The sequence below is a fragment of the Mirounga leonina genome, unplaced genomic scaffold, assembly GCF_011800145.1.
Source record: "Mirounga leonina isolate KUSES-001 unplaced genomic scaffold, KU_Mleo_1.0 Mir_177, whole genome shotgun sequence".
Taxonomy (NCBI): Eukaryota; Metazoa; Chordata; class Mammalia; order Carnivora; family Phocidae; genus Mirounga; species Mirounga leonina.
Genome location: NW_023270459.1, coordinates 1524676 through 1551735, shown reverse-complemented (window position 1 = coordinate 1551735; position 27060 = coordinate 1524676). Strand labels below are relative to the sequence as shown.

The following is a 27060-nucleotide window of genomic DNA, read 5'->3' as shown; positions in this document are numbered from 1 at the left end:
CTATTATAACTCTAATTAACACCAAAAAATAGTGAATATAGTTAACCCTATTATAACTCTAATTAACACCAAAAAATAGTGAATATAATTAACACTATTATAACTCTAGTTAACACCTAAAAATAGTTAAGAGGGTAAATTTGGTATTATATGATTTTTACTACAATTATAAAAAATACATATGTACATAAATGCATAATAAATAGGGGCGTCTGGGTGGCTCAGTCTGTTTTCGGCTCAGGTCATGATTCCGGGGTCCTGGGATTGAGTCCCGCATCGGGCTCCCTGCTCAGTGGGGAGCCTGCTTCTCCCTCTGCCCGCTTGTGCTCTCTCTGTCAAATAAGTAAATAAAATCTTTTGAAAAAATGCATAATAAGTGAACATGATGAAATTCTTGGTGCCCTGCTTGCCCTGAAGGTTCTTGAAAAAGGAGATGGTCCCCTCACGTCTGCGGGGATCAAGCTACCCCACTCAGTTCTGTCTGAACATAAGATGAGAGGCCACATCCTGTAGTCCCCCCCCATCTCTGCTTCCTGCTTCACTGCCCGATGCAGCCATTTTGAGCTTTTTGGGTTTTTTTGTTTTTGTTTTTTTTTAAAGATTTTATTTATTTATTTGAGACAGAGAGCACATGAGAGGGGGGAGGGTCAGAGGGAGAAGCAGGCTCCCCGCTGAGCGGGGAGCCCGATGCGGGACTCGATCCCGGGACTCCGGGATCATGACCTGAGCCGAAGGCAGTCGCTTAACCAACTGAGCCACCCAGGCGCCCGAGCTTTTTGGTTTTTAAAAACAATTGCAAAAAACTCTCTTCTGGCACATTTTTTTAGGTGATGTCTAAAATTACAGAATTTTGATCATTATGAAATGCAAAATGTAAAATGTAAAATTGTAATGGCAATATATTCTTTGTGAAATGGATTCAGGGGATTTTCCTACTTTTCTAGTTAATTCCTACATCAGGAGATGCATGTCCCTTGTTGCTAGAGTGAGACTGGGTTGGATATTAATTCTACTCCATTTTTTTTTTATATTAACTGCTGAGTGTTAAGTTTCCTGTGGTTGCTGTGACAAATGACTACAGACTCAGTGGCTTAAGATGACAGAAATTTCTTCTCCTACATTCTTGGGGCCAGAAGTCTGAAATCAGTATCACTGGGGTGAAATCAAGGTGTGAACAGGGCCCCCTCCTTCTGGAAGTGCTAGGAGAGCATCCGGTCTGCGCCTCTCCCAGCATCTGGTAGCTGACTGCTTTTTTTTTTTTTTTTTTTTTTAAGATTTATTTATTTTTATTTGAGAGAGAGAGAGAGTGTGTGCATGTGAGCTCAGGAGCAAGAGGAGCAGAGGGAGAGGGAGAGAGAATCTCAAGCTGACTCCACACTGAGCGCAGAGCCTGATGCGGGGCTCAATCTCCCCACCCTGAGATCACGACCTGAGCCGAAACCAAGAGTCTGAAGCTTAACTGACTGCGCCACCCAGGTGCCCCTGATGGCTTTCCTTGGCTTGTGATCACCAACTCTCCAACCTTCAAGGCCGGCACCTTCAAATCTTTTTCTGCTTGTCTTCATATCATCTTCTCTTGTTTGTGTCAAATCTCCCTCTGCCTTCCTTCTATAGGAACGCGTGTGATTGCATTTAGAGCCCTCCCCCAGATAACCCAGAATAGTCTCCCCATTTTAAGATCCTTAATTTAATACCATCTGCAAAGACCCTTTTCCAAAAAAGGTAATGTTCGTGGATTTCAGAGATTAGGACAGGGATCTCTGTTAGGCAGCCATTTTCAGCCTACCATTTGGCATTGAACCATTCAGCAAGTATTTGCTGAACACCTAATGGGTCCAGGCATTTCGCTAGGCACTGAAAATAGAGCTATGCACAAGACAGAGATCCCTAGCCTCCTGAAGCTGACAATCTAAGGCCGCACTGACCAACACGGTAGCTCCTAGCCCTGCGTGGCTACTGAGCGCTTGAAATGTGACTGGTCCCACCTGAGATGTCAAATAGAAAATACACACTGGATTTTGAATATTTTGCACACAAGCAAAAAAGATTGTTAAATAGTACAATAATTTTTGGATTTTTTAAAAGATTTTTTTTGGGGGGGTGGGGCGCCTGGGTGGCTCAGTCGTTAAGCGTCTGCCTTCGGCTCGGGTCATGATCCCAGGGGCCTGGGATCGAGCCCCGCATCGGGCTCCCTGCTCGGCAGGAAGCCTGCTTCTCCCTCTCCCACTCCCCCTGCTTGTGTTCCCTCTCTCGCTGTGTCTCTCTCTGTCAAATAAATAAATAAAATCTTAAAAAAAAAAAGTTTTTTTTATTTTTTTTATTTTTAAGTAATCTCTACACCTAACGTGGGGCTCAAGTTCACAGCCCTGAGATCAAGAGTCGCATGCTCCACCGACTGAGCCAGCCAGGCGCCTCTAATTTTTGGATGTTGATTACATGTTGAAGTGATAACATTTGGGACATATTGGGTTCAATCAGGTAGGCTATTAAAATTAATTTCACTTGTTTCTTTTTAGTATTTTTTGTAATGGAGTTACTTTCTAAATATATAGCTTGCACTATATTTCTGTTAGGCAACCTAAGGGGAGGGACACTATGGACAAAAATTAACACAATAAATAAGTACATATTATATGGTATGCTAGGAAGTGCTAATTTCTTTTTTTTTTAAATTTTTTTTTTATTAATTCTTTTTTTTGAAGATTTTATTTATTTGACAGAGAGAGAGACAGCCAGAGAGGGAACACAAGCAGGGGGAGCAGGAGAGGGAGAAGCAGGGAGAGCAGAGCTGGGAGCCTGATGCGGGGCTCGATCCCATGACCCTGGGATCATGACCTGAGCCGAAGGCAGACGCTTACCAACTGAGCCACCCAGGCGCCCCTAGGAAGTGCTAATTTCTACGGAAAATAAAGTTCTGGGTAAGAGAGTATATTCGCTTCCTGTTGCTTCTATAACAAATTACCACAAACATAGCAGGTCAAAAACCCCACAAATTTATTATCTTGCAGTTCTAAAGGTCAGAAGTTCAAAATAGCTCTTCGGGCCTAAAATCAAAGGCCGAGCCTTCCCGAGGTTCCAGGGGAAAATCCACTTGTCTTTTTCAGCTTCTAGAGGGTACCTGCTTTGGCTCCTGGCCACATCACTCTGACCTCTGCTTGCAAAATCACATCTCTTTCTCTGACTCTGGTCCTCCTGCCTCCCTCTTGTAAGGACTGTGGAGATTATATTGGGCCGCCAGGATGATCCAGAATAATCTCCCCATGTCAAGATCCTTAATTTAGTCACATATATAAAGTCCCTTTGACCATGTAAGGTAACACACTCCCAGATTCTGGGGATTAGGAAGGGGAAGTCTTGGGGGAACATTATTCTGCCCACCACGAGGAGGGGCACAGCGGAGGTGGGTCTGTTCCTGGGAACCCCTCCCCCTCCCTGCACCTAAGCCAACAGGGGTCGGAAGTCAGCGTCGTCCTGGTGCCTCCGGAATGTTGCCTGAGGAGCAGGAGGGTTTGAGACCCCTAATCATCCTCGGTCTCTGGGCACAGGGTCTCTCGCCATGGTTCCTCAAAGGGCAGGCTGACCGGGGGGAGTGGCAGGAGCCTGGGTCAGAAAGGCAGTGGGTCCGGCGCTCCCCTGCACCCGCAGTCCGGAGGGACGGTCACCTGCGCTCCGGCGTGGCCCTGTCTGTCGCGTCTATGCAGCGTCCGCCGGCTGTGCCACTGGCGGAGGGAGGCGCGAGCCTCAGAACTGAGCCCCTGGGGCGCGCGGCCCGCGTCGGGCTGGTAGTGAGCGATGTGGTGCAGCGCCCCAAACCACGTGGTCAGGTAGTAGCCGGCTAGGGACAGGACGGGGTGGTCAGCGCGGCTCTCCGGCTACCCTGGTCGCCCGAGGTCCCGCCGCAGTTTGTCCGCCTTCCCCCCTGCTGCGGGGCGCGGCTGTTGGGCCCTAGGGCGCCCCCTGTTGGGTCCCGGCGTTTCTGGGGTGCGGACTCACCTTCCCCACGCAGCTCCTCGGGATCCAGCAGCTCCATGAGAAACTCCACGTCCAGCTGCGTCTCCCCAATGTGCGGACTCCAGATCAGTTCTTCCGTCAGCGCGGGCAGGAAGGCGTCGGCCCCCAGGGGCTCTGGCGGAGCCGGAGGACAGGCTCTGAGCTGGATGGGGGCCGTGTAGACACGTCCCTCCGATCCCCAGGACCACGCGCGCTGGCGGCCCTTCCACTTGTTGAGCATGCAAACGCCTCCTACCAGACCCCCAGGCCCGCGTAGACGCCTCGCGCTAGAGCGTACCACCCTCCCCCCTCGACGTGCACGCAGGCGCCTCCCACCCCGCTCCCGCCACCCTCGAGCTACCGCACATCCACGTGGACGCAGGTAAACCTCCTTCACCTTGGTTCTCGCCCTGAGCCAGGCCCGCGTAAACGTCACTGCACACCGCCAGCAGCAGCGCCACCTTGCGGCGTGGGGCGCAGGCGGCGTGGAGGTGCGCCAGGCGCGCGTGGATGCGGCTCCGCAGGGCGGGGGCGGGGCCCTGCCCCTCGAGCCCCGCCCCCCGGAGGTCCGGAGGCCCCGCCCCCGTCCGCAGCGCTATTTGTCGCTGCTGCAGTCGCCGCAGTTCCTGGGCGCGGAGCGTGCGGAGTCGCGTCCACAGGACAGGCTTCAGGGGCGCCAGCACCGCCCGGCACAAGGCCGCCTCCACCGCGGCGCCTGCGAGGGGTTGGGGCGGGTGAGCGAAGGGCCGCCGGGCTGACCCCCTCCCCGGGGCCGAGCGCCACCCTCAAGTGTAGGCACGGGTGGGAGAACACGCGTGGAAGAGGGAGCCCGGGTGTGGACACGCGCGTGGGAGAGGGAGCGCGGCTGTCACACATGTGAGAGACGGAGCAGTGGCGAACGGAGCAGGAAAAGGCGTGTGAGTGGCAAAGCAAACAGGTGCGCAGGGATGGGGAGAAAGAAGTTGGGTGTGAACGCACATGTCGGGCCAAAGGAGGGCACACGAGAACCCGAGTGGGTTCGGGAAATGGCCATAAGTTCTCTCCCAGCCCTCCTTATTACCAAGAGGCTCGTCCTTCTGGGGGACCCCAGGCCCCCTGCTCTCCAAAACAGCCCTGACATTGGGGTCCTTTGATAAGTGATCCTGGAGGTCAGTCAGGAGGTGCCGCACATCCTGAAGCAGCTCTGTGGCGGGGTCCCCAGGCATGTGGGGGCCTCTGGCATTTGAGGTGAGGCGTGCCCTAAGGTTCTGGAACTGCCTGCCCACATAGCTGCCCCGGGCCCTGGCCAGAGCCTGGATGTGATGGGTGAGCACATCCTCAGGGCCGTTCTCTTCATCTTTGTAGTTGTCCTCGTTCTCGTCCTCATCCTTGTCCTCCACTTTCTCCTCCACCAGGCTGGCCAGAGCTGGCCCAGGGTGGTGTACTTCTGGGCTGAGCGGGCCTTCAACCCAGGAGACCCGGTGAGGGGCAGGGTTCCTGGGGGCTGGATGTGAGGAGAGAGTTGGGCCCCACAGAACAGCAACAGTAGCTCCCCCGTCCCCCTAGGGGCCCAGGGCCCCGTCTAGCCCAGCTAACCTGAACTGTGTCTTTCTACAGTTTCTGGAGGTTTCTGGAGGATCTGCTCCATCCCCCACCCTCTGTGGGTCTCCAGGTAGAGCTTGTTCACCATGGACAGCACCTTCTCTGAGATGTTGAGGTGGACACTGCCAGTCTGTGGAGGACCTGGGGACCAGAATAACCGAGGTGTCCCAGATATCCAAGGAGCCAGCTCTGCTTCCTTCAGGGCACCGGGGGACTTAATTCCCAGCCTCATTACTGGTTTGGCCCCTGGTCTCTTGTCACTCAGGCCCAGGAGGCAAGCCTCCCACAGCTTCCCTCACCCCCCATTTTATTCTCCCTCAAACCTGGTAGTCTGGTCCCTGAAGGGCCATCCTGCCAGACCAAGAAACTGGAAAGTGGCTTCCCCCTCCCTTAGGGAACCATCCCTCACCTGTGTGTTGGTCTCCAGGCCTTAGAGTGGGAGGGGGCAAGAGCAGTGTTCTGGGCAAAACATCCCTGAGAAAAGATAAGGGGGAACAGCAGTGTGGGTGGGATGTCTTAGGGATGGATCACCCTTAGCCCTTTTGATGAGTGACCAGTACCTGCTGGCTGATAGGAAGGCCAGGAGATGGGGCAGGTCGGGCATGCAGAGGTTAGAATATTCCAGAGACACACCTGGGGGTAGGGGGCAACAAGGGGCAAGGAAGAAAGGTTGAGGGGTGGCAGCCTCATCTTCCCTGGGACTCTGTCTTCCTCCATCCTGTAATTCTCCCCAAAGACCCTCAAGAGAGGGAAATTTCTACCTTTGGAGTCCCCATCTTTTCCTGAGTCTTTATGTTTGCATCCCACTTATGGCACCAAAAAGCATTGGGGAGATATTTTGGAAGCAAAGCTGATTAAATTTGCTGTGGGCTGGAATCTAGGGGGTAGGCTCCTCACCTCCAGGAAGCTTCTGGATCTGGTAGGTGTGGACTTCTCCTGGTGAAGCTCCTGTCCTCAACACCAGGACCTGGCTGGGGTCATGTCCTGTGACCAGGAAGCTCTGGGGGGATGGGGTGGAGACAAAGGTTATCTTTTTTTTTTTTTTTTTTAAGTTTTATTTAAGTAATCTCTACACCCAACCTGGGGCTCGAACTCACAATCCCGAGATCAAGAGTTCCCTGCTCTTCCAACTGAGCCAGCCAGGCACCCCGAGGCAAAAGTCATCTTGAAAGGGATTTGTGCAAATCTCTGTTACTTTTGCCTGCCCAGCACCCTTTTCCCTTATTTTGGATTCCACACCCCATACTTCCTTTAAGGAAACCCACTCCTTCCCTTAGTCCGTGCTGGTGGGACTAACTCCCTCCAAGGCCCAGGGATGGTCCCGTGACCTGATCTAGCCAACAGGATGACAGTACTTTCTCATCACTGTGATTGGTTCAGAGGTGGGCATGTGAATCAAGCCCAGCCAATGGAAATCTTCCACAAGATTTTTGCTGGAGCTCTTTGGAAGGAAGCCTCTTTTTACACTGGGATTGCTGGGCTTGTGGGATGTGGCCGTGAGCTGGGGACAGCCATCTCTGCCACCACAGGGACAGAGCCCCCTTGTGAAGGAAGCTGTATAGACCCGCTAGTTGCCTTATCCAAGTCTATCCCTATTCCTTGCAGAACTGCAGCCTTGTTCTGGCATAATCTGCCCAGCTGGAGAAGACGGATGATGTGTAGGCAGTGTTTCTCACCTCTGGGTTTATAACTCCCAGGTGAGCTTTAAAAAAATATTGCCGTCTAGGGCGCCTGGGTGGCTCAGTTGGTTAAGCGACTGCCTTCGGCTCAGGTCATGATCCTGGAGTCCCGGGATCGAGTCCTGCATCGGGCTCCCTGCTCAGCGGGGAGTCTGCTTCTCCCTCTGACCCTCCCCCCTCTCATGCTCCCTGTCTCTCATTCTCTCTCTCAAAATAAATAAATTAAAAAAATCTTAAAAAAAAAAATATTGCCGTCTGGGCCCCATATATTGTGAATCAATTGTAAAGGCTTTTGGTTTTCCTGGTGCAATTGGTGCTTCCTTTCTTTTCTTCCTCCTGCCTGGAGTGCACACATGCACTTGGACCTGGGGTGGCCACTGGGCAATCATGAGGGGAGCCCAAGGGAATGGCAGAGAACCTGGCCTTGATGTCACTAGGTCTGCTGAATCAGAGTCTGCAGCTGCCTTTCCGGATGTGTCAGAAAGACAAATGCCTGTTTGCCTAAGCTACTATAGAACGAGTGTGTGTTCCTTGGGCTTTCACAGTTGAAGCAAAGCCAAGAAATAGGATGAGGGGAAAATTTTAAGTTGTCTAATGCTCAGGGTCCAGACATTCCTGAAATTCCCTTCACTTCCAGATTTTTCAGTCATTGGAATCGATAAGTAGCCTTTTTGGTTTGCCTGGTTTGTGGTGTTTGTCACTAGGAACCAGCAGAGTCCTGACTGATCCACGGTGTCCTGGGGAGGGTCAGAGAAGGTCCCTGGCTGTGAGTACTCACCCCCGGTGGCCACAGCTCAAGAAGGGCTTCTGCATCCTGAGTGTCCAGCTCTGGGATCTGCCACACCCCCCACGTCCTCCATAGGCGAAGGAGTGGCTCTGGGGTCCCAAGGACCCCTGTGAGGGTCTCATCTGCTCCATTCACCTGTGATGGAACCTGTCTGGGACAGGCGGGGTCCAGGGGACCGGATGTTAGAGGTGGGCCGTTGGACACTGAGGTGGGGTCAAAGGTGCAGGAAGGGCAGCCCAGGGAAGAAATGGGATTCAGGGTCTTCTAGGGGGGTGGGCATTGGATGGAAGGGACTTCTGAAGCCAGGGCAGGAGTTGGAGACCCCAGCCCCAGCAGCCCTCACCTCTCCCCGACGGTGGGGCCTGCAGAGGCCTCGTCCTCCGGCTGGGCCATCCTCAGGATGCGGGAGGCCAGCCAGCCATGGTCTGGCCTCTGGCAGGAAGGAAGATAAGGCTCAAGGTGCCTCCAACCCAGAGGTAACAGTCAGCATATTTACAACCAATACAGCAGAAACCCTGACCAATGCAAACGGACCCAAGGCCCCTTGCTGTGGCAGGTGTTAATGCTTTAGTCCCCAGGTGGTGGGGAGATCTGGGGATCCCAGGAAGCAGGCCAGTGGGTCTTGGTGGGGAGGGGGGAAAGGGAGGACCCAGACTGATGGCTCTTTACCGAGTGGCACAGAGATGTTCCAGCTTTTGACAACCAGTGCTGCCATAATACAGACATGGACCAGTTGAATAACAGCTTTTGCCCAAACCCAGTGCCCAGACAGGTGCTCAGCCCACAGGGGACACTCTGTCAACGTGAACTATCTTATACAACATCTTCCCCCTTCCCAGACCACGGCGGGGGGGCCCTCAAATATTCCCTCCCCCACATTTTATTAGAGACATTTTCAAACATCCAGAAAACCAGAATTTTACAGAGAACATCCCTATACCCGCTACCTAGATGTTACTGCTGGCATTTTCTTTTTTGCTTATTCGACATCTGTCCCTCTGTCCATCGGACCTCAACTCTTCAGCAGGTACGTAGTCCTAGCTAGCGTGGGTTATCACTCGAGGTGGGCATTTTTAAATATTTTCCCTGCAGCAGTGGCAGGAGTAGGACCCCTGGGTCCATTCATCTGTGCACCTAACAAATACTTTGTAAGTACAGGCCCAGACTGGGTGGCCTGGGGAAACAGTGGTGGATAGAACAGGCCCCTGCCCTCGGGGGGTGGCATAGGAAAGGGGTAATGAACAGCTAAACAAATCAATCAGCCTGCTGACTAGAAACCCGGGGTTTTAGGAAGGGTGGGGACAGTGAGCAGGTGTCCTGTCCAGGGGAGAGCAGGAAGGAGGGGTGGGTGGGGGCAGAGAGGCTGATGCTCGCCTGGATGGCCGGTGGTGCTGGGCAGGGCGGGATGGGGCCAGCAGCCTGACACCAAAGGGAGGCAGTGGGGGGTGACGATGCCAGCCGCTAGGTCCCTGGGGACCCCTACCTGTTCTCCGAAGGGAGGCCTGGAGTAGCAGGAAGTGAAAGTGTTCCTCATAGAGAGAGGAAGCTGGGCGGGCGGGGGGAAGAGGCGGGGCTGGGGGGGTAATCTGAAATCGACCTTCCTCTCTTGCGGGGGCTCAGGCCTTAGGTGACTGGGCTTTGGAGGAAGGAGCTCTGGCAGTCTGGGAGTCCGGGGGTAAGTGCCGCGGGGCTCTCTCGCAGACCCCCGAGTCCCCTGTCGGTACCCTTGGCTGTCTCTCATGAGAGCCTGGAGGTGTTCTGGTTCCTCTAGCCCCCTCCCTCCAGCTGCTGCTTTGTGTGCTCACGGAAAGGAACAGCGAGGCCGGATAGCTGATCGTTAGTTGTTTTTGTTTTTAATTTGTCTCCAATAAGCAACATTATCTGCCCCTCCCGGCAGGGGAAGTGGGTCCCAAAGGGAAGGGGTCCAGCACCCACTTTGGGAGTGGGAGACACAGACTGGGGAGGCCTTCAGGCTCAGCTCCCCCCAGAGGGTGTTATGTCTGGAGGGCCCACACTCCACCCAGGGTACGTTAGACTTGGCCGACTTGGCCACAGGTCCCTAGGAGCGGTAGAGGGCATGGGGAGCCCTGGGGAGCCCTGGGGCCCCTGTCCAGAACAGTTAGGAGTTTAGAGGCAGCCCTGGCCCTGGGAGCAGTTAGAGATTAGGGGAGGTTGACCCGCATCCCCACGGGTGGTTAGACTATGGGCTGTTACAGCTGAGCTGCCCAGGCCTCGGCCCCTGGGTGCTGTTAGAGATTTGCCAGAGTCAGGGGGCTGGGACCCCAGTTTTGAAAGGGGGTGGTTAAGAGACTGGGGCAACATTCTGAGCTCCCCAGACAAGAGCTGCAAGTTAGAGGGGGCCAGGGCTGGTGGCGGCTCTGCTGGCCCGGGAGGTGCAGCTGTCACTGGCCCTGCTCCCCCTCCATGGTCCTGGCCTCCTCCTTGGCAGGAGGTGGAGACTTCCCGGGGGAAGCCGAAGTGTTGGGGTTGGGGCTCCCCGACCCTGCCTGGGCATCAATGCTGGCATGCTCCTTCCGGACGAGGTCCTCCAGCTCCTTCTGCAGGGGGCAAAGTTCACAGAGGTCAGAGGTCACCATGCATCATGCTGTCAGAGGACCTGTGGGGTAGGGGTCTAGGGACAGGGCTCAGGGTGGGCCGAGGTGGCCCAGACTTCTTACCTTCCATCCGAGGAGGTCGGCAAGGGCCAGGCAGCCCTGGTCACAGTCACCCAGCCAGGCCACGTCCCTGTGGGTGGGAGAGTCAGAGCTCCCAGGCTTGTCCCAGGCCCCTTCCTGCTCTGCTCAGTCCGAGTGCCTTCCCGCCCTCCCTTCCACCTCGGCTGTGACCCTCGCAGGCCCAGGACTGACCTGTAGGCCTTCTTGGAGTCGAAGTCCATGCCTCCTCCGAGGCCCATCATCATCCCCAGGAAAGGGTCAGTCTGTGCGGGAGGGGGAAGCTCAGAACACAGACCCTGGAGCCCGATGGGCTGGGGTGTGTTCCCTGCTCTGTGACTTCGCTCAAGTGACCTGGCCTCCCTGAACCTCAGTTTCCTTATCTGTAGAGTGGGGGCTATCACCAAACCGCTCCTAGCATTGTACTGTCAGTGGGTGAATACTGAGAAAGTGCACAGGGGGCGCCTGGCCGGCTCAGTAGGTGGAGCATACGACTCTTGATCTCAGGGTCATGAGTTCAAGCCCCATGTTGGCGTGGAGCCTACTGAAAATTAAAAAAGTACAAAATAAAATAAAACAAATTAAAAAAAAAAAGAAAGTGCTTAGAACAGCGCAAGGCACATGGCATGTTTGGCCTGTTCGAGGAACCATCCCTGCTTGGGGATGAGGGAGCGAGGCCACCTCAGGAAAAGAGCCGAAAGTGGGAGTGGGCGTGTCCCAGTGCTGGGCTGTGGGCCCTGGGTCCGGCTTGCCCCGACTCTTCACTTGCACAAAGCTAAGCATTCCTGTCCTGGCTTCAGTCACTTCGAGTTGGGGTTCTATCCCTTGCTCAGAAGGGTCCCGAGTGACCCAGAGGCCTGTAGAATCAGAGTCCAGGTGACCTGGAATCTGACCTCTCTGGATTCTAGAACTCCTGGTTCTGAGCTGGGGGTACCAGTTTCCCAGGAAGCCAGTGAAAGGGAATGTGGGACCCATGTGAGGAGGAGGAGGAGGGAAAATCAGAGGGGACCTCAAATAAAAGCCAACTCACCTGCCCAGTCTTCTCCTTGTTGATGAGCAGGCGCGGGGTAGAGAGGGGTGCCCTGGGGGATGGCGAGCTCAGTGGTGAGGACCTGTCCTGGCTCCCCCAGTCCCCAGCAGCGCCCCCCCCAGTCCCAACCCCCAACCTACTTGCTGATGAGGGATGCAAAGGGCTGCACCTGCAGGGAGGTACCCATGATGATGAGGAGATCCACCTTCAGGAAGTCCTATGAAGGGAGGGCGGCCAGTGAGAGCTCTAGAGGCTCGGCAGGGGCTGGGCTGCCTCCCCCCACCCCCCATCTGCAGCTAGTTGGGGAAGCCACCTGCCCCAGGGCCTGGCCCTGGCTGCCCCCACGTCGGGGAACACAGGCCACTTACTGACTGCATGCAGGAGAAGAACCTCGCTGGGAGGTTCTCACCGAAGAACACGATGTCTGAGGCAGAGGGACAGACAGACACAGAGACAGGAAAAGAAGGTGAAATGGGAGGCAGAGTCAGGGTCACAGAGAGAGAGAGAGAGAGAGGGCAGGAGCAGAAGGCAGACCCAAGGGCTGGGGTAGGAGCTGTGGAGCAGTGGGGACAGATCTGGGGCACTGGTCAGGGAGGGAGGGTGGCCCGAGGTGGGGTGGATGGGCGTGTGGCCTTCTTGGAAAGGGGCTCGTGGAGGGGTGGGGGTCCCAGCCCAAATCTATCTGGGTTGGTCCCTGGCCCCGAGGCTCACCAGGCTTCACCACGCTGTGACATTTCTCACACTTGGGAGTCACCTCGGAGAAGATCTTCTCTGGGCGTGGAGAAGGGGAAGGGAGAGAAGGAGGTAAGCGACTCTGGGCTGGGGTCTGGGGCTGCAGCCAGCCTTCATTGTCCACAAACACACCTCAGTCACTGGGGAGCCTCCTGGGGTGTTTGCCCTGCTCACCCTTCTCAGAGAGCTGTCCCCCCCCACCTCCTCCCACCCTCCAGGATTCCAGGGGGGCTCCGAGCACCAGCCTACAGCTATGGACTTAAAAAACACCAGAACAGACGATGAGCAGATGTTTGCCCTTTACAGGGGTAACTGGATCCCACCAACCCCTGACCTGGGTAATAAAGCTCTCCTAGTGGAGGGGCACCTGGGTGGCTCAGTCGTTAAGCGTCTGCCTTCAGCTCGGGTCATGATCCCAGGGTCCTGGGATCGAACCTCACACTGGGCTCCCTGTTTGGCAGGAGGCCTGCTTCTCCCTCTCCCACTCCCCCTGCTTGTGTTCCCTCTCTCCCTGTGTCTCTGTCAAATAAATAAATAAATAAATTAATTAAAAAAAAAAAAAAAGCTCTCCTAGTGGGTCTTGGAGGGCAGCTCTATTTTATCCTGGGTGATAGGCCTGGTGAGTCCCAGGCCTGGTGACAGAGAGAGGGAAGAATCTGCAGACGATCCTGGGATGGGGATACATCCTTAGGCCCAGCTGCTTCCCATCCTTGGGTTCTGGGACAGACACCTCCCTCCCTCCACACACACACACCAGCCTTATGATAATCATGCTCCTTATCGCTTATTGATTAAGGAAGCTTGAAAAGCATTCTGTCACTTGCAACCAACCCCACAGAATCCTAGCTTGTTTGTTCAGCTCTTCATTCATTCCTTCAACAAACATTTACAGAGCCCCGTTGTGATGTCTGTAATGTAACTGGAAACATTTCGGCACTGACAGTGTTTAGGATTTTGTGGGGGCTGCACGCGCTACTGCTGTCAGGGGCACGTAAGGGGGTGGTGTTCGTTGTCCATTCCCCGCAGCTGTGCACACTCGAGCTGTTCTGGAAGCCTCGCCCCAGCGGCTGTCAGCCGGCGTCTAGGCAGAAAGGCCACCCTCCAGGGGCCCCACCGCAAATGCCACAGCTGTCCCTGTCTCACACGGACACCAGAGGCTTTGTGAAGTCAGCATAAAGAATGTGAGCAGTGGCTTGCCAGGGGTGAAATGCAGGGCTTCTGGGCAGCACAATGGATGTCAGACAAGATTCTCACTGGCATTCGAGAAATGTAGACTGGCTGACTTTTTTTCCCCCCTGTTCTGGACACTCTGCCCTTCCATGAACTGGGACGCTGACTTCAACAAGCCCTGTTGTCTGCACCCCTAGGGACAGCCGCCAGCCCTCGTCCCTAGCCAGGCCCGTGTCCAGGTTCACATTCCGTGGAGTGTGACTCACGGGCCATCGGACCCTGTGCCGCTAGCTCGGTCCCGTCCAATATGGTGGTCACAGCCACCGTGTGGCTTTTAACACTGAAATTACTAAAACTATGTAAAATTCCAAATTCAGATCCTTGGTACCGTTGGTCACATCTGTGAGTGGCCGAGAGCCACACGCGGCGGTGGCCCCCATCTGGGACAGTGCCAATCTGGATTCGAATGTCGTTGCGTTTGCCCTCACAGGACCCTCGTGTAAGGTAAAGTCAGAGCCCTCGTGTGACAGAGAGCTGGGGGCCTCGTGACCGCACAGAACAGACCGTGTGCCCATCTGGTAGCTTCTAGGCCAACACATGTCTCTGCGTGGCTGCACTGGGCGTGGAGCTCGCTTCCATCATGACCCGGCTGTGAGGTGGCATTGGGAGCAACGAAAGCCCGAGGCCGCCTCATCTCCGGGGGCTGCCGTCAGCTGCTGAAAGGAGCCACGGAGCAGGATGGAACGGGTGCCCACCGCCTGGAGCCCCCAAGGAGCAGACAGAGGGCAGGAGGCCTGCCCTCGAGGATGACGTCCAGCGCCTCACCTTTCATCCAGCTGAGCGAGTACTCCCGTCGGCAGAGGGGGCTGATGCAGTGCGAGGTGTAGAAGGTGCCATGGGCCTCCACCAGGTCCTCAGGCTCCAGCCCCGCCACTCGCTCTAGCGTGTCTATGTTCTGGAGGGAGAGACGGAGGGAGGAGGCTCAGGAGTGAGACACCCCCTCCCCCCCCCACCGGCGGCAGAAGGCAGAGCATGGCACTGTGAAGAGAAGCAAATGGGAGAGAGGGAGAAGGAAGGGAGGGAGAAGCAAGGGGCAGGATGTGCTCTGTAAACTCGTCTGCTCATTGTCAGGGGGTCACCGAAGGGTGAAAGTCACAGATGGTTAAAGGTGGAGCCCAAACTCATACGTCTGTGAGCCCAGACCCACTGCCACCTTCAGCCCAGATGGAGTGTTTCTGCATAGTCAGGCCACTTTGTTTCCATTTTTCAGGAAATTTGTTTTTTGTTGGGACCACACGACGTTCATGGCACCTGCCAGAAATTTGTTGGCATTGATGGACAAGCCTACAGTGGCTCTGTTGGAAATAGAGCGCCCTCAGATGTGGCATCCTTGTGCAGTACCCAACCTGCACAGCTGTCTGTGGCAGCCCTGGCTGAGCAGTAACAGAAATAAGTGAATCAGGAGGGTTTATTTGGTTTTAATCACTGTTTTCCTAATCAGCAGTCGGGTTTCTTACTGTGGTCTGTTTCACAGACGGCACATTAACTGGTATTCTTTTAAGACACGAATATATTCCTCATTAAACCAGCAAGACTATTCTTCCCTTCCACATAGACATATGTGCTCTCTCATTTTTCTTAAAGCATGCAGCCCCCCTGGGAGCAGCTTTTGTTTGCCCGTGAGGAATGCTGCGGAGGCAGGTGCTGACAGAGCCCCCAGCACGCGGGCAGATGCCACCCCAAGGCGGGCCGGTCATGTGCAGCCCACAGCTGACCTGGCCCGGCCTCCCTGAGACTCCATGCACAACCGAAAGGGTTCTCTTTCAAGGGCAGATGGCCCCATCCGCTCTCTTCGCTCCCTGCCAGCAATCAGCTTGTTCCCCAAACGTGCAGACAAGAGCCACTGTTCCCAGACTCTCTCTGCAGCTTTTCCCCTCCCCCCGCATTAGCTTTGCCTTTGTTACTTGACTCAGTCTACAGCCCCCCTCACACGTGAGGAAGCAAGCAGTGTGCGTGCAAATAATTAAACAGCATGTAAAAAAAACTACTGAGCTGCCTCTGTTGTTCTGAGGCCACTTCTGATAGAGGAACCACCAACGAGAAATGAATGAGGCTGTCCTGTATGTCCCGATATGGAAATGATCGCTCCAAGAGGTTAAAAGGCACAGGAGAACAAAGGCTGTGGGAAAACTATATATGAAGGTGTGTATTTGTTTGCCTGTGTATAGAATGTTTTTAAAGGTGATACAAGGGACGCCTGAGTGGCTCATCGGTTAAGCGTCTGCCTTCGGCTCAGGTCATGATCCCAGGGTCCTGGGATCGAGCCCCTCATCGGGCTCCCTGCTCTGGGGGGACCCTGCCTCTCCCTCTCTCTCTGCCGCTTCCCCTGCTTGTGTGCTCTCTGTCTAATAAATAAATAAAATCTTAAAAAAAAAAATAATGGTGATAGGAGAAGCCAACAACAGCAGTGGCCCCTAGGGAGGGAAGCTGAGGGCTGGGGAGGACGGCCCCAGGACGCCCTCTCCCAAAGGCCAGGTGGTGATGAACGCATGATGGTATGTGGGGAGTGTGGTGGCGAGCAGGGCACGGTGAGGATGGGCAGTGGCCTCCCAGCTCCAGCCCAGTGCTCCCTGGGGGGCAGCCAGCTCTTCTCAATCTGCAGGAGGAGCCTGAAGTCCGGATTTTCAACTGAACTCTCTTGCTTTTGAAACCTTGGCTCCTTTTTTGTTTCGGAACACTGTGTCCCCCTGATGGACACAAAGGCAACAGCGGTTTTGAAAAAGCAGGAAGTTGGGGGTGCCTGGCTGGTTCACCTGGTAGAGCAGAGCTTGAGCTCGAGGCTGGGAGTTTGAGTCCCACACGTTGGATGGAGAGATTACTTAAAAATAAAATCTTAAAGGAAGGAAGGAAGGGCAGGAAGCTGCTATGTGGGTGAGGCTACGGAAGGGTCTTCCACACAGGAAGTTAAGTGAGAGAAAGCCAAGTACAAGCCTTACGTGTAGGGTAAATGCCATGAATATATTTAAAAGCTACTTTGCTGCGGAGATCGCAGGGGCTTGCGTGAACAGGGCAACTGTTCTCATGTTTGAATGGAGACTTATATCTGGAGATAAAAATAGCGATCATACGTAGCTCCAGAAGTGCAACATCATCACAATCCGGAAAGGGGCGAAGAGTGTGTTCCAGAAAACTGGGTCAGTGACTCAAAAAGTGGCGGAGGTTGACGGAGAGGGTGACAAGTTTGAAGAAAACAAAACAAAGCGGTGTCCTGAAACACGAGAGTGGAACTTTTTTTTTTTTCCACGTTTGTCTGTTTTCTGTAATCGGCTGTTTTGCTGAGGTATGTGCAGTTAAAGCCATGCATTCCCTGTTGCCAGTCGGGGACACACGACTGCACCTTTCCCACGGGCCCCAGAACGGACTGCTGCTGGCTTTCACAGAGAAGCGGCCCTGCCCGCTCTACCTTCCAAGCAGATTCGGAACCCGCACGCTTCTCCCCTCAGCGGCCCCCGCCCTGGGCCAGCCTCCATCCTCCTCTGCTCCGACCGTCACGGCAGCCTCCTCCTTGGTCTCTGCACCCCCGAGTCGTCCCCGACATGCAGTCAGAGGGACCCCTGGGTCAGGTCACATCCCACCCTGCTCAGAGCCCTCCCGTGGCTCCCTCTCACTCAGCCCTTGCTGTGGCCCCAAGATCCCACATGGTCAGTCCCCGTCCCATCCCTGAGCTCGCCTCCTCCGTTCTCTCCTGCTCTTCTCTCTGCTCACTCGGATGCAGCTTCTCGAACGTGCCAAATACAGTCTCACCTCAGGACCTTTGCCCCGGCTGTTCCCTTTGCCTGGAACCTACTCTCCCCCTAGATGATCCCGTGGCTCCCTCCGTCCCCTCCTAGAGGCCTTTGTCTAAATGCACGCTTCTCAGTGAGGCCTTCCCTGATACCGGTTGACAACAGCATCCCCCCCCCCCGCCTCCGCCGCCCCAACACTTCTAATTCCCTTTCCGGCTTAATTGTGCTCCACAAACCTCATGACACCCTAGCTGTGCTTCCTACCCGTCCTGTCCACTGTCCCTCTCCCCACAGCAGACTGTCAGCTCTAGGGGGGCAGGGATGTCGCCGCCAGCAGGGCCTGATGTGGGCTCGGCACTCAATAAGCACTTGTGACAGAAGATGATGACACGGGGCCACGGTGCGGATTTCATGAAATCACGCAGGAGGGAGCCCTTGGCTTGGAGTGAGCTGTGTGTGTCATGTCTGAGCCACGTCCCGTGGATAAAACGGACTCTGGGAAGAAAGGTCCAGTTTATCCTGAGCGGGGGCTCGTCCCGGGAGGAGGAGGCTGTCCTTTCTCAGGCCACCACCGCCAGTCCTAGGCAGCGGGCTCTGGCCCCCGTTTGAGACATCTGGACTTAAAAGAAATTCATCCTCCCCCTGGTGGCAGCTTCCCAGGCCGGCAGGCTCCAAATCGCCAGGCGCAGGAAGAAAATGTTAGAACACCCGTTTATCTTCAAGTATTCTCTCTTTTATAATTTTGCGTTCTGAGGTCTCTCTCTCTTTTTTTTAAGATTTATTTATTTATTTATTTATTTATTTATTTATTATTATTATTATTTTTTAAAGATTTTATTTATTTATTTGACAGAGAAAGACACAGCAAGAGAGGGAACACAAGCAGGGGAGTGGGAGAGGGAGAAGCAGACTCCCTGCCGAGCAGGGAGCCCGATGCGGGGCTCGATCCTGGGACTCCAGGATCATGACCTGAGCCGAAGGCAGTCGCTTAACCGACTGAGCCACCCAGGCGCCCTATTTATTTATTTTAGAAGGAGAGAGAGAGAGAGAGTGAGCGAGCACACAGGGAGGGGAAGGGCAGAGGCAGAGGGAGAGAAAGAGTCTCAAACAGACTTGAGTCTGAGCGAGGAGCCTGACATGGGGCTCGATCTCACGACCCCGAGACCATGACCTGAGCCGAAATCAAGAGTGGGGCACTCAACCGACTGAGCCCCCAGGAGCGCCTGAGGGATCATTTATAGCACGATATCGCTGTTAACTGACACTGCGTAATTTCAATACGTATTCACACGCGTTCATAAAACACACATTCCTAAATCAAAGGTAGGGGCGCCAACAGTTTTTACAGTGAGGGGTGCGGGATGCCCCAAACGTCTTGCTGGCTAGTCCAGAAGCCCACAACGTGAGCTGTCCTTGCCGGCGAGCTCCGGGGCAAGGCCCATGGCGCAGCACCCGACACGTCTGAGCCATGGCCCGTGTTACACGCGAGGCCTTTGTGCAAATTCTAAAAAGACGCCCCTTCCTTACGACTCCCCACCTGCCAGTTGGAAAGCGGTCACGGTGTGCTGACTTTGTCAGCTCCAGTCACACGGTGGCCACGTGCTGACAACCCTAACGGAACAGGAAATCTCCGCTGCAAACGGTGGCCCCTCACACGTGACGTCCCTTGCCCCCACGCTCGGGATGGCGCTGAGCGGAGCTCCCTGCCACGTCACCACACACCTGAAGGGTGAGGCTGTTCTGGCCTCTGCTTTACAGAAGGGGAAACTGAGGCCGGGGGGGCGGTGCCCACGGCCGCCTACCTGCGTGTAGCAGCGCAGCAGTAGGTCCTTCTCCTTCAGCAGGCGGATGAAGTAGTGACAGACGGTCGGCTGGAGGGGAGCAAGCGGAACCACACCGGTCGTGACAGAGCCCAGGGGCCACGCGTCGCCACCGGCTGGGAAGTGTTCCAGGCGCTCTGGCTGGTTTACCTCATGGAATCATCACTAGCCCCATTTCTCAGATGGAAAAATGGAGGCTCAAGGTCACAAGAGCAGGAAATGAGGGACCAGGAGGTGGACCCAGGTGGCCCGGAGCCCAGGAACTTCATGACCACGTGACACTTGTCTGAAGGGCCCCAAAGGAAGCCTTTCCCATGCCTGCTGTCCCCCAGGCTTTCCTGTGCGCCCCCCAGCAAAAAAGAGCTCACCTTGAACTGCCCAGGATAGAGTTCCTTGGCAAGAGCAAAGAAGGGCTCTGGGTGTTTCTGTGGGAGAGAGAACCAGAGGGCTGGTGGGCACCCAGATGCCCGTGGTGAGCTGAGAGCTGGGGTCAGGCGATCCTCGTGCCCTCCTCACCATTACAGACATTCCTGCCTGGGGAGCACATACCTTGAAGTAGCCAATCTCAAAGATGGCCTCTGGGTAGGGAAGATTGTACTTCTCTAGGTTGGCGTAGAGGCCCGTGGATGGGGAGCGGAAGTCAGGGATGCCGGCAGCTGGGGGAGGTGGGGTGGGGAGCAATGGGTCAGGGACCTCGGCCCCATCTATATTCCATCAATCCCCCCCAATCAAGGGCTCAGACACGGCTTCCCCCAGTCCCTGGATGGGGGTCCCCCAACATGGCGGTGGCTACTGGGGGGAGGGGACGCACTTACATGTGGAGATCCCAGCTCCCACCAAACAGATGACCCTGCGACCTGGAGGAGAGGAGTTTCTTCATCATATGACAGTGCGCTCAGCCCCAAAATAACAGCACCCATCACAGCCCCTGACGCCATTCGCAGTGCCAGGCCCCACGGCGGGCATTTCAGATGCATGAATGGTCTTCCCATCTCGGGGGGGTGTGTGTGTTAACACCCCCACTTTACAGATGAGAAAACCAAGGCTCAGACAGAGGAAGGATCATGCAGTCAACTGGTGGCAGAGTCAGCGTGGGGACAAGGAATTTACTATTTCAAATTATACCAAATTGGACAGATTCGAGAAACGGCCACTTGGAGAGAAGTTTCCCCTCCTAACTAGATCTAGACAAAAACGTATGCGCTCTTAGAGAGAAGGCTGGGGGCAGCAGGGGGGTGCCCCCCAGAAGAGCTACAGGTTATTGTAGAAATCTCTGGCTATGCCACACCTTTTGGACACAATCTTGAATGACCATCTATTTCTAGCAAGTTCCTTCAGCATATTCCTTTCCTCTATAATCAAACACACATCAGCCACCGGAGTCTGATCATTTTCAGAGGAAGACCAAAGATTTGCCCCTCTTGGCCCTCACCCAGTGAACACCAGGTAGGTAAGAGGGCTTCAGATCCTGGCTCTCCTGCTCACCAGCGGGGTGGGGGAGGGGGTCTTAGTTCAGATCTCCCCCCTGGGCTTCAGCTTCCTGCTCTGTAAAATGGGCACAATTATAGTCCTGACTTCAGGGGGCTGTCAAGAGAATGAAGTCATTCGTGTAAAGCTCAGATCAGTGCCTGGCACTGAGCACACACTATTTATGTGTCTGCTATTATTCTTTGAGTCAGTTGTACTTCTTGAGACCCAGGATTTGTACGCGTCTAAGCACTTCATTCCCCCGTTTTCTCCTGGCTTTCAGAAAAGAGGATGGGAGGGTGTGGTAGGAGTCGAATCATTTCACAAACACACGGGGCTGTGCAGAAATAGCCCTGCTGCCTTGTCAGCTGCTGGCGGGCAGCCCTGCCACGCAGGCCCCAGGCATCTGCCCGTCAGCTGATGGTCAGGCACAAGTGTGAGGCCTGCGAACTGGGGACTTCTGGGCTATCCTGTGCGAAGGAGGACAGCAAGGGTCACGAAGCCCTCGGCTTTGTCTCGGGGATGCCATCGGACCGGGCCCAGCTGGACCCAGCTGGGGCCCCGTGGGAGGGAGCATGTGCCCTGGATTCAGGAGTCCTGACTGCCTCTTGCCAGATGTGTGACCCTGCATGGAGTCACAACCTCTCTGTGCCTCCGCTTCCTCCTCTGTCCAGATCACACCTATCAAGTGCCTAGCCCAGTGCCTGGCAAATGGGGAGGGCTCAGTTAACTGTGGTTCTTCGCTGTGCCCCTCATAGGCAGCCTCATGAGCCAACTGTCCGTCCCAAAACCCAAGTGCAGGAGGACGGAAGCAACCAGAGTTTTGCGGCCATTGCCTGTGCTGTCTTTGGGGAGGAGATGTCTGCAGACAGCTGCCCGGCCTGGCTCGGGAGAGGGAGGCTCAGGGCAGCAAGCCTGACGCCTGAGCAGGGAGCCGGCAGCAGCTGGAGGACAGGGAAACGGGAGAAGACGTTCTCAACAAAAGGCTGTTCAGGGCCCTCAAAGGGTCGATTGTTCTCGTTGAGGACTGCCGAGGGCCCGGTGTCTCAGACTCTGGTGACCTCAACTTGCAGCAAGAAACAGAAATGACATGGTGACCTGGTAGACAGGCACCTACATAGCACCCCGAAACGCGCTTCCTGTAATAGTCACAGGGCACGCGGCTCTTCCAGACCCCTTTCCGGGCATTTACGTCTCTACTCAGGTGTTGCACCCCTCCGGACCCTATGGGGTAATTACTATTGGTATCCCCTTCAGTCTGTCAAACAGGTCTGGCCAATCAGCAATGGAGGTGTGACCCACGCCTGGCCAATCAGAGACACGGTGATTGGTTTGCGGTAGGAGGGTGACCCAACCTGGCCCAACTGGGGCCAATCTCTGCCCTTTCGCTTGAACCCCTGGAAGGAGATACTAGGCTGGTGGAACTGACACTCGGTCCTGCCAGGAGTCCCTTCCACCTCAACACAGAAAAGCTGCGCCAGAGGGGGTTAAGATTCTTGACAACACGGAAGCCTCCGAATCCAGCCACGCTTAATGCTGGATTTTAGTTACAGGGTCAATACTCCCTTTTTTGGCCTAAGCCGGGTGCACCTGGGTTTCTTGTTACTTGGAAGCAAAAGGTGTGATGGTTCAAGTGGCGGCGGCTGAGAAGTCACTTGGGGCCAGGAGCCGGGCAAGTGGCGCAAGGCAGGGCGGGGACTCACAGCGCTCGCTCTGCATGTAGCGGGTCACCCCTTCCAGGGTCAGGTCGTCCAGCAGACGCTCCTTCTGGGTGCCCAGGCCCAGTGTCTGGGAGAAGAAATTCCGCAGGAAGTCCACTGGCCAAAAAGCAGAGCGAGAACAGCAGGGTGGGCGTTCAGTTGGGGTGCACTGGGGCCCCGAGTGCCCCTGCCCCAGCCAGCCCTGGGATCCCCCACCCTCCCACCACCGGGGACCTCTAGGTTGCATTGCACCCAATATACATACCCTGACTGTCACCCTCAGTGGGGGTGAGGGGTAGCAACTACATCCCTGCCCTAAACTGCTCCTCCAGAACCCCACTCCCAAGGAAGATACTCACTCTCGGCTTCTCCGCCTGCAGCTCCTTCCTCAGTGTCTGAATCTGAGTCCTGGGAGGGGTGGGGGTGGGGTGACCAGGCCCCAGAAGTGGGGTTAGGCAGGGAGGAGAGGGGAGGGTGGCACCCGGGTCTGGGGGGAAAGGCTCTGGCTGGGGGTGGGCCCAAGGAAGAGAGGGGTGGTCCGGGGGCCAGTGTGCTTGGGCTCTGGGATGGGCTGCATGGGTTAGAAACCTGGTCCTGCAGCTCCTGAGGAGCGTAAGTTCTTTGCTGTTCTGAGTCTGATGCTCCTCATCTTGGAAACGGAGCTCAGAGGAGGTGGCACTGCATCAGAGGGCTATCTGAGATGACACGCGTTAACCTAGGGGAGGTGCTCCGCGCAGCACCCAGTGGGGTAAGTGCTCGGGAAGTGCTGACATTGCCCGGTGTCCCGTGTCCTTGCCTTGCAGCCCCTCCCGTCCCCTGTGGTGTGGGCCTGCTGCCCTCCTCACCACAGTCACTCCCGTGAATGATGCCAGTGGAAACGCCTCTGTCCTCACCCTGGGGCCCTCAGCGCTCCTGCCTGAAGCCCCGGACTCCACCTTTCCAACCCCTCCGAGTCATTATCTAGCGTCATTATCTACTCCGCTGCTCAGCCAGGCTCCCAGATGGCAGGTTCGAGACTCTGTCCTGGGCCCTCTCTACTTCCTCTCTCCACCATTCCTGGGCTTGCTCCCTCATCTGTGCCAATGGTCTTGGCCTAGCCATTGATAATGCCACCTCCCAGTCCCCAGATCTGGGGTTCCCGCAGCCTCCTGGATGCCTCCTCCTAAGTGACTCCTGGCCTCCCTTTCCCACCACATCTCAAACTGGGCTTTAGCATCTCTCCTAAACCTGCCCCTCCTCCTAGGCCCCATCTCAGTGTGGCTTCTGTCCCCCAGTCTTTGTCTCCCTCTCCTACCCTCCCATCATAATGTGTCCCCTCCCCAGGGCTCTACCTGGTCCAGCCTTCCTCCCTCTGGGGGCCCTGTCCTGAACTCCTCCCTAAGCTCCCAGCCTCAGCCTCCACCTCTGATGGACTCTACTGCCCTCTGGGTGATGGCCTGGCTGTGTCAGCCCATCCTGCCCTCTGCTCCAAGAGCCCCTCTTGCTGGCTTCTTCAGTCTAACCATCCGATCACCAACAGGTATGGAGTCTGCCATGATGTCAGTTCCAAGATGGTGGGGATTTTTCGTATTTACCCGTGGACGCCCAGCACCAAGAACAGGGTCTGGCCCCTGGCAGGAGCTCCAGAACTAACCACCACTGAACGAATGGATGCTTGCTGTGTGCTACACCAGGGCTGGGCCCTGCAACAGACCTCACAGAAACACAATTCTGACTAACGCACTCTCCTGCCTAAAACCCCTCCAATGACAGACTCCCCCAACATTCTCTGCTCTGGTTTCAAGCCTTTTTGAATAGGAACTGCCCTTCCAAACACATTTAAATTTTTTAATTGCTTTTCCATAAGCTTTGCAAAAACTTTGACCATTAGACCATGTGTGACTTGAGGCACTTGCCTCCAGTTCCCTCACCTGCCCTGGTCACGATGACTGCCCTTCACAGTACAGTGGTAATGACTCTAGATTTTTTTCTCTGCACATAAAACTTATTCGTTTTCCAGAAATGGGTCATGCCATAGTACAACGTCTTCCGTCTTCCGCAGAACAATATACTATAGATCCACCTCGTCCTTTAAAAAAGCTACATAGTGTTGCATTGTAAGGATGAGCCATAGTTCATTTAACCCGCCTACTGACAGCCACTTGGGCTGTTTCCAGTGTCGCCCTATTACAGACAATGCTGCAGTTTACATCCTTGAATCTCTCTTTCTGGGACTGAGGATCCCTTTTTAACATTAAACCTTTCTCTGTGACAGTGGCTGAGCCCCGGGAGCCAGGCGAGGGAGAAGCCCTGGCCTGACAGGAAGCTTTCAGCCCCTCAGTGTGGCCCTGCTGTGCATCTGTCAGGTGCTTTCATCTCAGCTTCTGCGCTGCCCTACATCTGAATGGTGATCTCGCGTCTCTGGGGGGGTTGGCAGTCTTTCAGGCTGCAGACAGTGAGGCTCTGTGGGAGGACTCGAGGGCCCTGCCCAGCATGTGGGAGCAACTTGGCCTAAGGGGGAGCTGGAGGTGCTGGTGGGGCCTTCAAGTCTCTGTGAGGCGGCCTGGCTACCTCTTCCTGAAGTTTCTGGAAGGCAACCTGCAGGGTGCCGTGGGTTGCAAAGTGGTCCCTGCTCTTCTAGCAGGGGGGCCTGAGGACAAATTATGTAACAGCTCTGCCTCAGATTCCTCATCTGTAAAATGGCCCCAGTAGGCCTTGCCCCCCCCCAAGGGATTCTGGGAAGATGAAATGAAATGATGTACATAAAGCACTGAGTGGAGTACCCAGCTGGAATAAGTACTCAATAAATGCTAACCTCGGCTATAATTAGCTAACCACCCCCAGCCACCAGGCTAGTGACCACATCATACCCTTCATGCCTCCCAGTTTTTGCACAAGCTGTGCACTCTGCATGGAACGCCATTTCTCACCCTGCCTAAGAAAATCCTAAGTCACTCTTCACTTACTGTGAGGTGTCTGCATCTCAATCTGACTCCTGGGCCAGCCTGTGGGTTCGCCCAGGGAACGGACCGGCTGGAGTCTCTGTGACCCCACAGAGTTTACTCTGCCTTGAGCTACTTTCATAATCACCCTGGAGGGTCATTTCTAGTCACCTGTCCGTGAGATCTGTGTGTTCAGGGACCAAATCGGATGCCCGTCTCTCCCAGGCCCAGCATAAATGAGGTTCAGAAAGGATAGGGGGAGGGAGCAAGGAAAGAGAAAAGTTTGGGAGGGCAGGCCTGGAGTTGAGGCTGCACACCCTTCTCTGACAGTCCCCAGAATCCACCATTCCCCAGGAGGCTGAACCAGGAGTTGGGGCAAGGGACTGGGGCAGTGAGCTGAGGGCCCTGGGGTAACTGTGTCCCCTTTGCCACCTCCCCCCGGTGTGGGGTGCGGGAACAAGTCCATCTCTCTCCTTCCCTCCACCCTTCCCCAAATCTCACCTGAGCCTCCTGCACCTTCCCTGCCTGGGTCTCCAGAGGGTCAGAGGCTGGGGGAGGAGGGGGAGCAGACGTGGTTACAGTGGGGGGCATGGTTAAGTGGGAATGAAGGGCTTCAAAGCAGAGGGGCAGGGAGCAAGAAGACCCACCAAGCTAATTACACTGGGGTGGGAGGTGGGGGTAAAAGTGGAGTAGAGGAAGGGAGGGGATGGGGAAAAGTAGACCGTATTAGAGTAGACAGTGCTGTCAGGACAAGTGGTTAGTGAGGGACAAGGAGGCTGGGGCGGGAAGGTTTAGGAGAGGGAGGAGAAAGCAAAGCATACAGGGCAGGGGGGAAGACTTAGAAGTGAGGAAGAAAATCGTGTGTGTGTGCGTGCGCGCGCGTGTGTGTGCAGGGAGGGTTAGGTTTACTAACGGAGGGAAATTTAAAAAGGAAGAGAGGAGATAAGAAAATGCTCTGAGTAGAGACGGGTTTAGGAGAGGAGGTGCAGTGGGGATGGCATGTTTAGGAGGGGCACAGGAACTAGAGGGAAGAGATAGGAGAGGGGCGCTAGGGGTCCCCTAGCATCCTAGTTCCGCCTAACAACCAGGTACCCTTAGCAACCGGGTCCGCGGCAACCTAAGTCCTTAGCAACGAGGGTCCTCAGCAACCAAGGTGCGAGAAACACGCGATCATTAGGAACTTGGGGGACGTGGCAAACGGACCCTTAAAAGCTCGCGACCCAGAAACCCACCAACCTAGCAAGATGGATCACTTAGCAACGACCCTCCACCCCCGCCCCGAATCCCACTCCGCGCCATGCAGCCCCAACCTCCAGCCCCACCGTGCCCCTCCTCGGGCCCCGGGGCCTGCAGCCCTCAGCCAGGCCCCGGCGCGGCCCGACCCTCCCACCGGGGTCCCCGACTCACGGTCCGGCTCGGCCATGGGCGCGGGGCGGGGGCCCTTGGGGCTGTCACCGACGGCTCTGTCCCGTGACGGCACCGGAAACAGGAGGGGCAGAGATAGGGCAAAGAACTACAACTCCCAGCAGTATCGAGGATGCATACGGGTTTTCGCACAGCGTCCGGCGCGCGCCGCTCTTATGTTAGGAAGCCACGCGAGGGCCGGACTACGAGTCCCAGAGTGCTCCGCGCAGGCAGCCATGTTGGTGAAGGGCGGCCGGAAAATGTGGGAATGGGTAGAGAGCCGCAGTCCATCTGAATACTCTGATTGGTCATGGTCTGGTAA

General features: G+C 55.4%; 2 protein-coding genes across 6 annotated transcripts; both read right to left on the bottom strand.

The window, feature by feature from the left end:
* Nucleotides 1-2977: 2977 nt before the first annotated feature.
* On the bottom strand, nucleotides 2978-9794 carry RINL (Ras and Rab interactor like). Of its 4 annotated transcripts, XM_035023421.1 has the most exons (12): nucleotides 9521-9794; nucleotides 8381-8469; nucleotides 8029-8188; nucleotides 6469-6571; nucleotides 6132-6204; nucleotides 5981-6045; nucleotides 5566-5712; nucleotides 5051-5473; nucleotides 4388-4705; nucleotides 3994-4125; nucleotides 3663-3835; nucleotides 2978-3576 (listed from the first exon to the last, which is right to left on the bottom strand). In XM_035023421.1, the coding sequence occupies exons 1-12, from the start codon at nucleotides 9776-9778 to the stop codon at nucleotides 3565-3567; spliced, it is 1953 nt and encodes a 650-aa protein (XP_034879312.1). In that variant the 5' UTR covers nucleotides 9779-9794; the 3' UTR covers nucleotides 2978-3564. The 4 variants fall into 4 exon arrangements, with proteins under 4 accessions (XP_034879312.1, XP_034879311.1, XP_034879314.1 ...); XM_035023420.1 differs by having other exon boundaries at nucleotides 2978-3835; XM_035023423.1 differs by having other exon boundaries at nucleotides 2978-3835; nucleotides 8029-8184; nucleotides 9521-9577.
* Nucleotides 9795-9868: 74 nt separating this feature from the next.
* Nucleotides 9869-26833, bottom strand: SIRT2 (sirtuin 2). 2 transcript variants are annotated; one of them, XM_035023424.1, is made up of 16 exons: nucleotides 26742-26833; nucleotides 25836-25882; nucleotides 22773-22821; nucleotides 22417-22530; nucleotides 20062-20103; nucleotides 19796-19902; nucleotides 19615-19671; nucleotides 19229-19297; nucleotides 14467-14596; nucleotides 12451-12510; nucleotides 12108-12163; nucleotides 11880-11956; nucleotides 11740-11791; nucleotides 10905-10975; nucleotides 10716-10782; nucleotides 9869-10595 (listed from the first exon to the last, which is right to left on the bottom strand). In XM_035023424.1, exons 1-16 carry the CDS (start codon nucleotides 26755-26757, stop codon nucleotides 10440-10442), a joined length of 1170 nt encoding a protein of 389 aa, XP_034879315.1. In that variant the 5' UTR covers nucleotides 26758-26833; the 3' UTR covers nucleotides 9869-10439. The 2 variants fall into 2 exon arrangements, with proteins under 2 accessions (XP_034879315.1, XP_034879316.1); XM_035023425.1 differs by lacking the exons at nucleotides 25836-25882; nucleotides 26742-26833 and adding an exon at nucleotides 23002-25813 and having other exon boundaries at nucleotides 10401-10595.
* Between the last annotated feature and the right edge of the window lie 227 nt (nucleotides 26834-27060).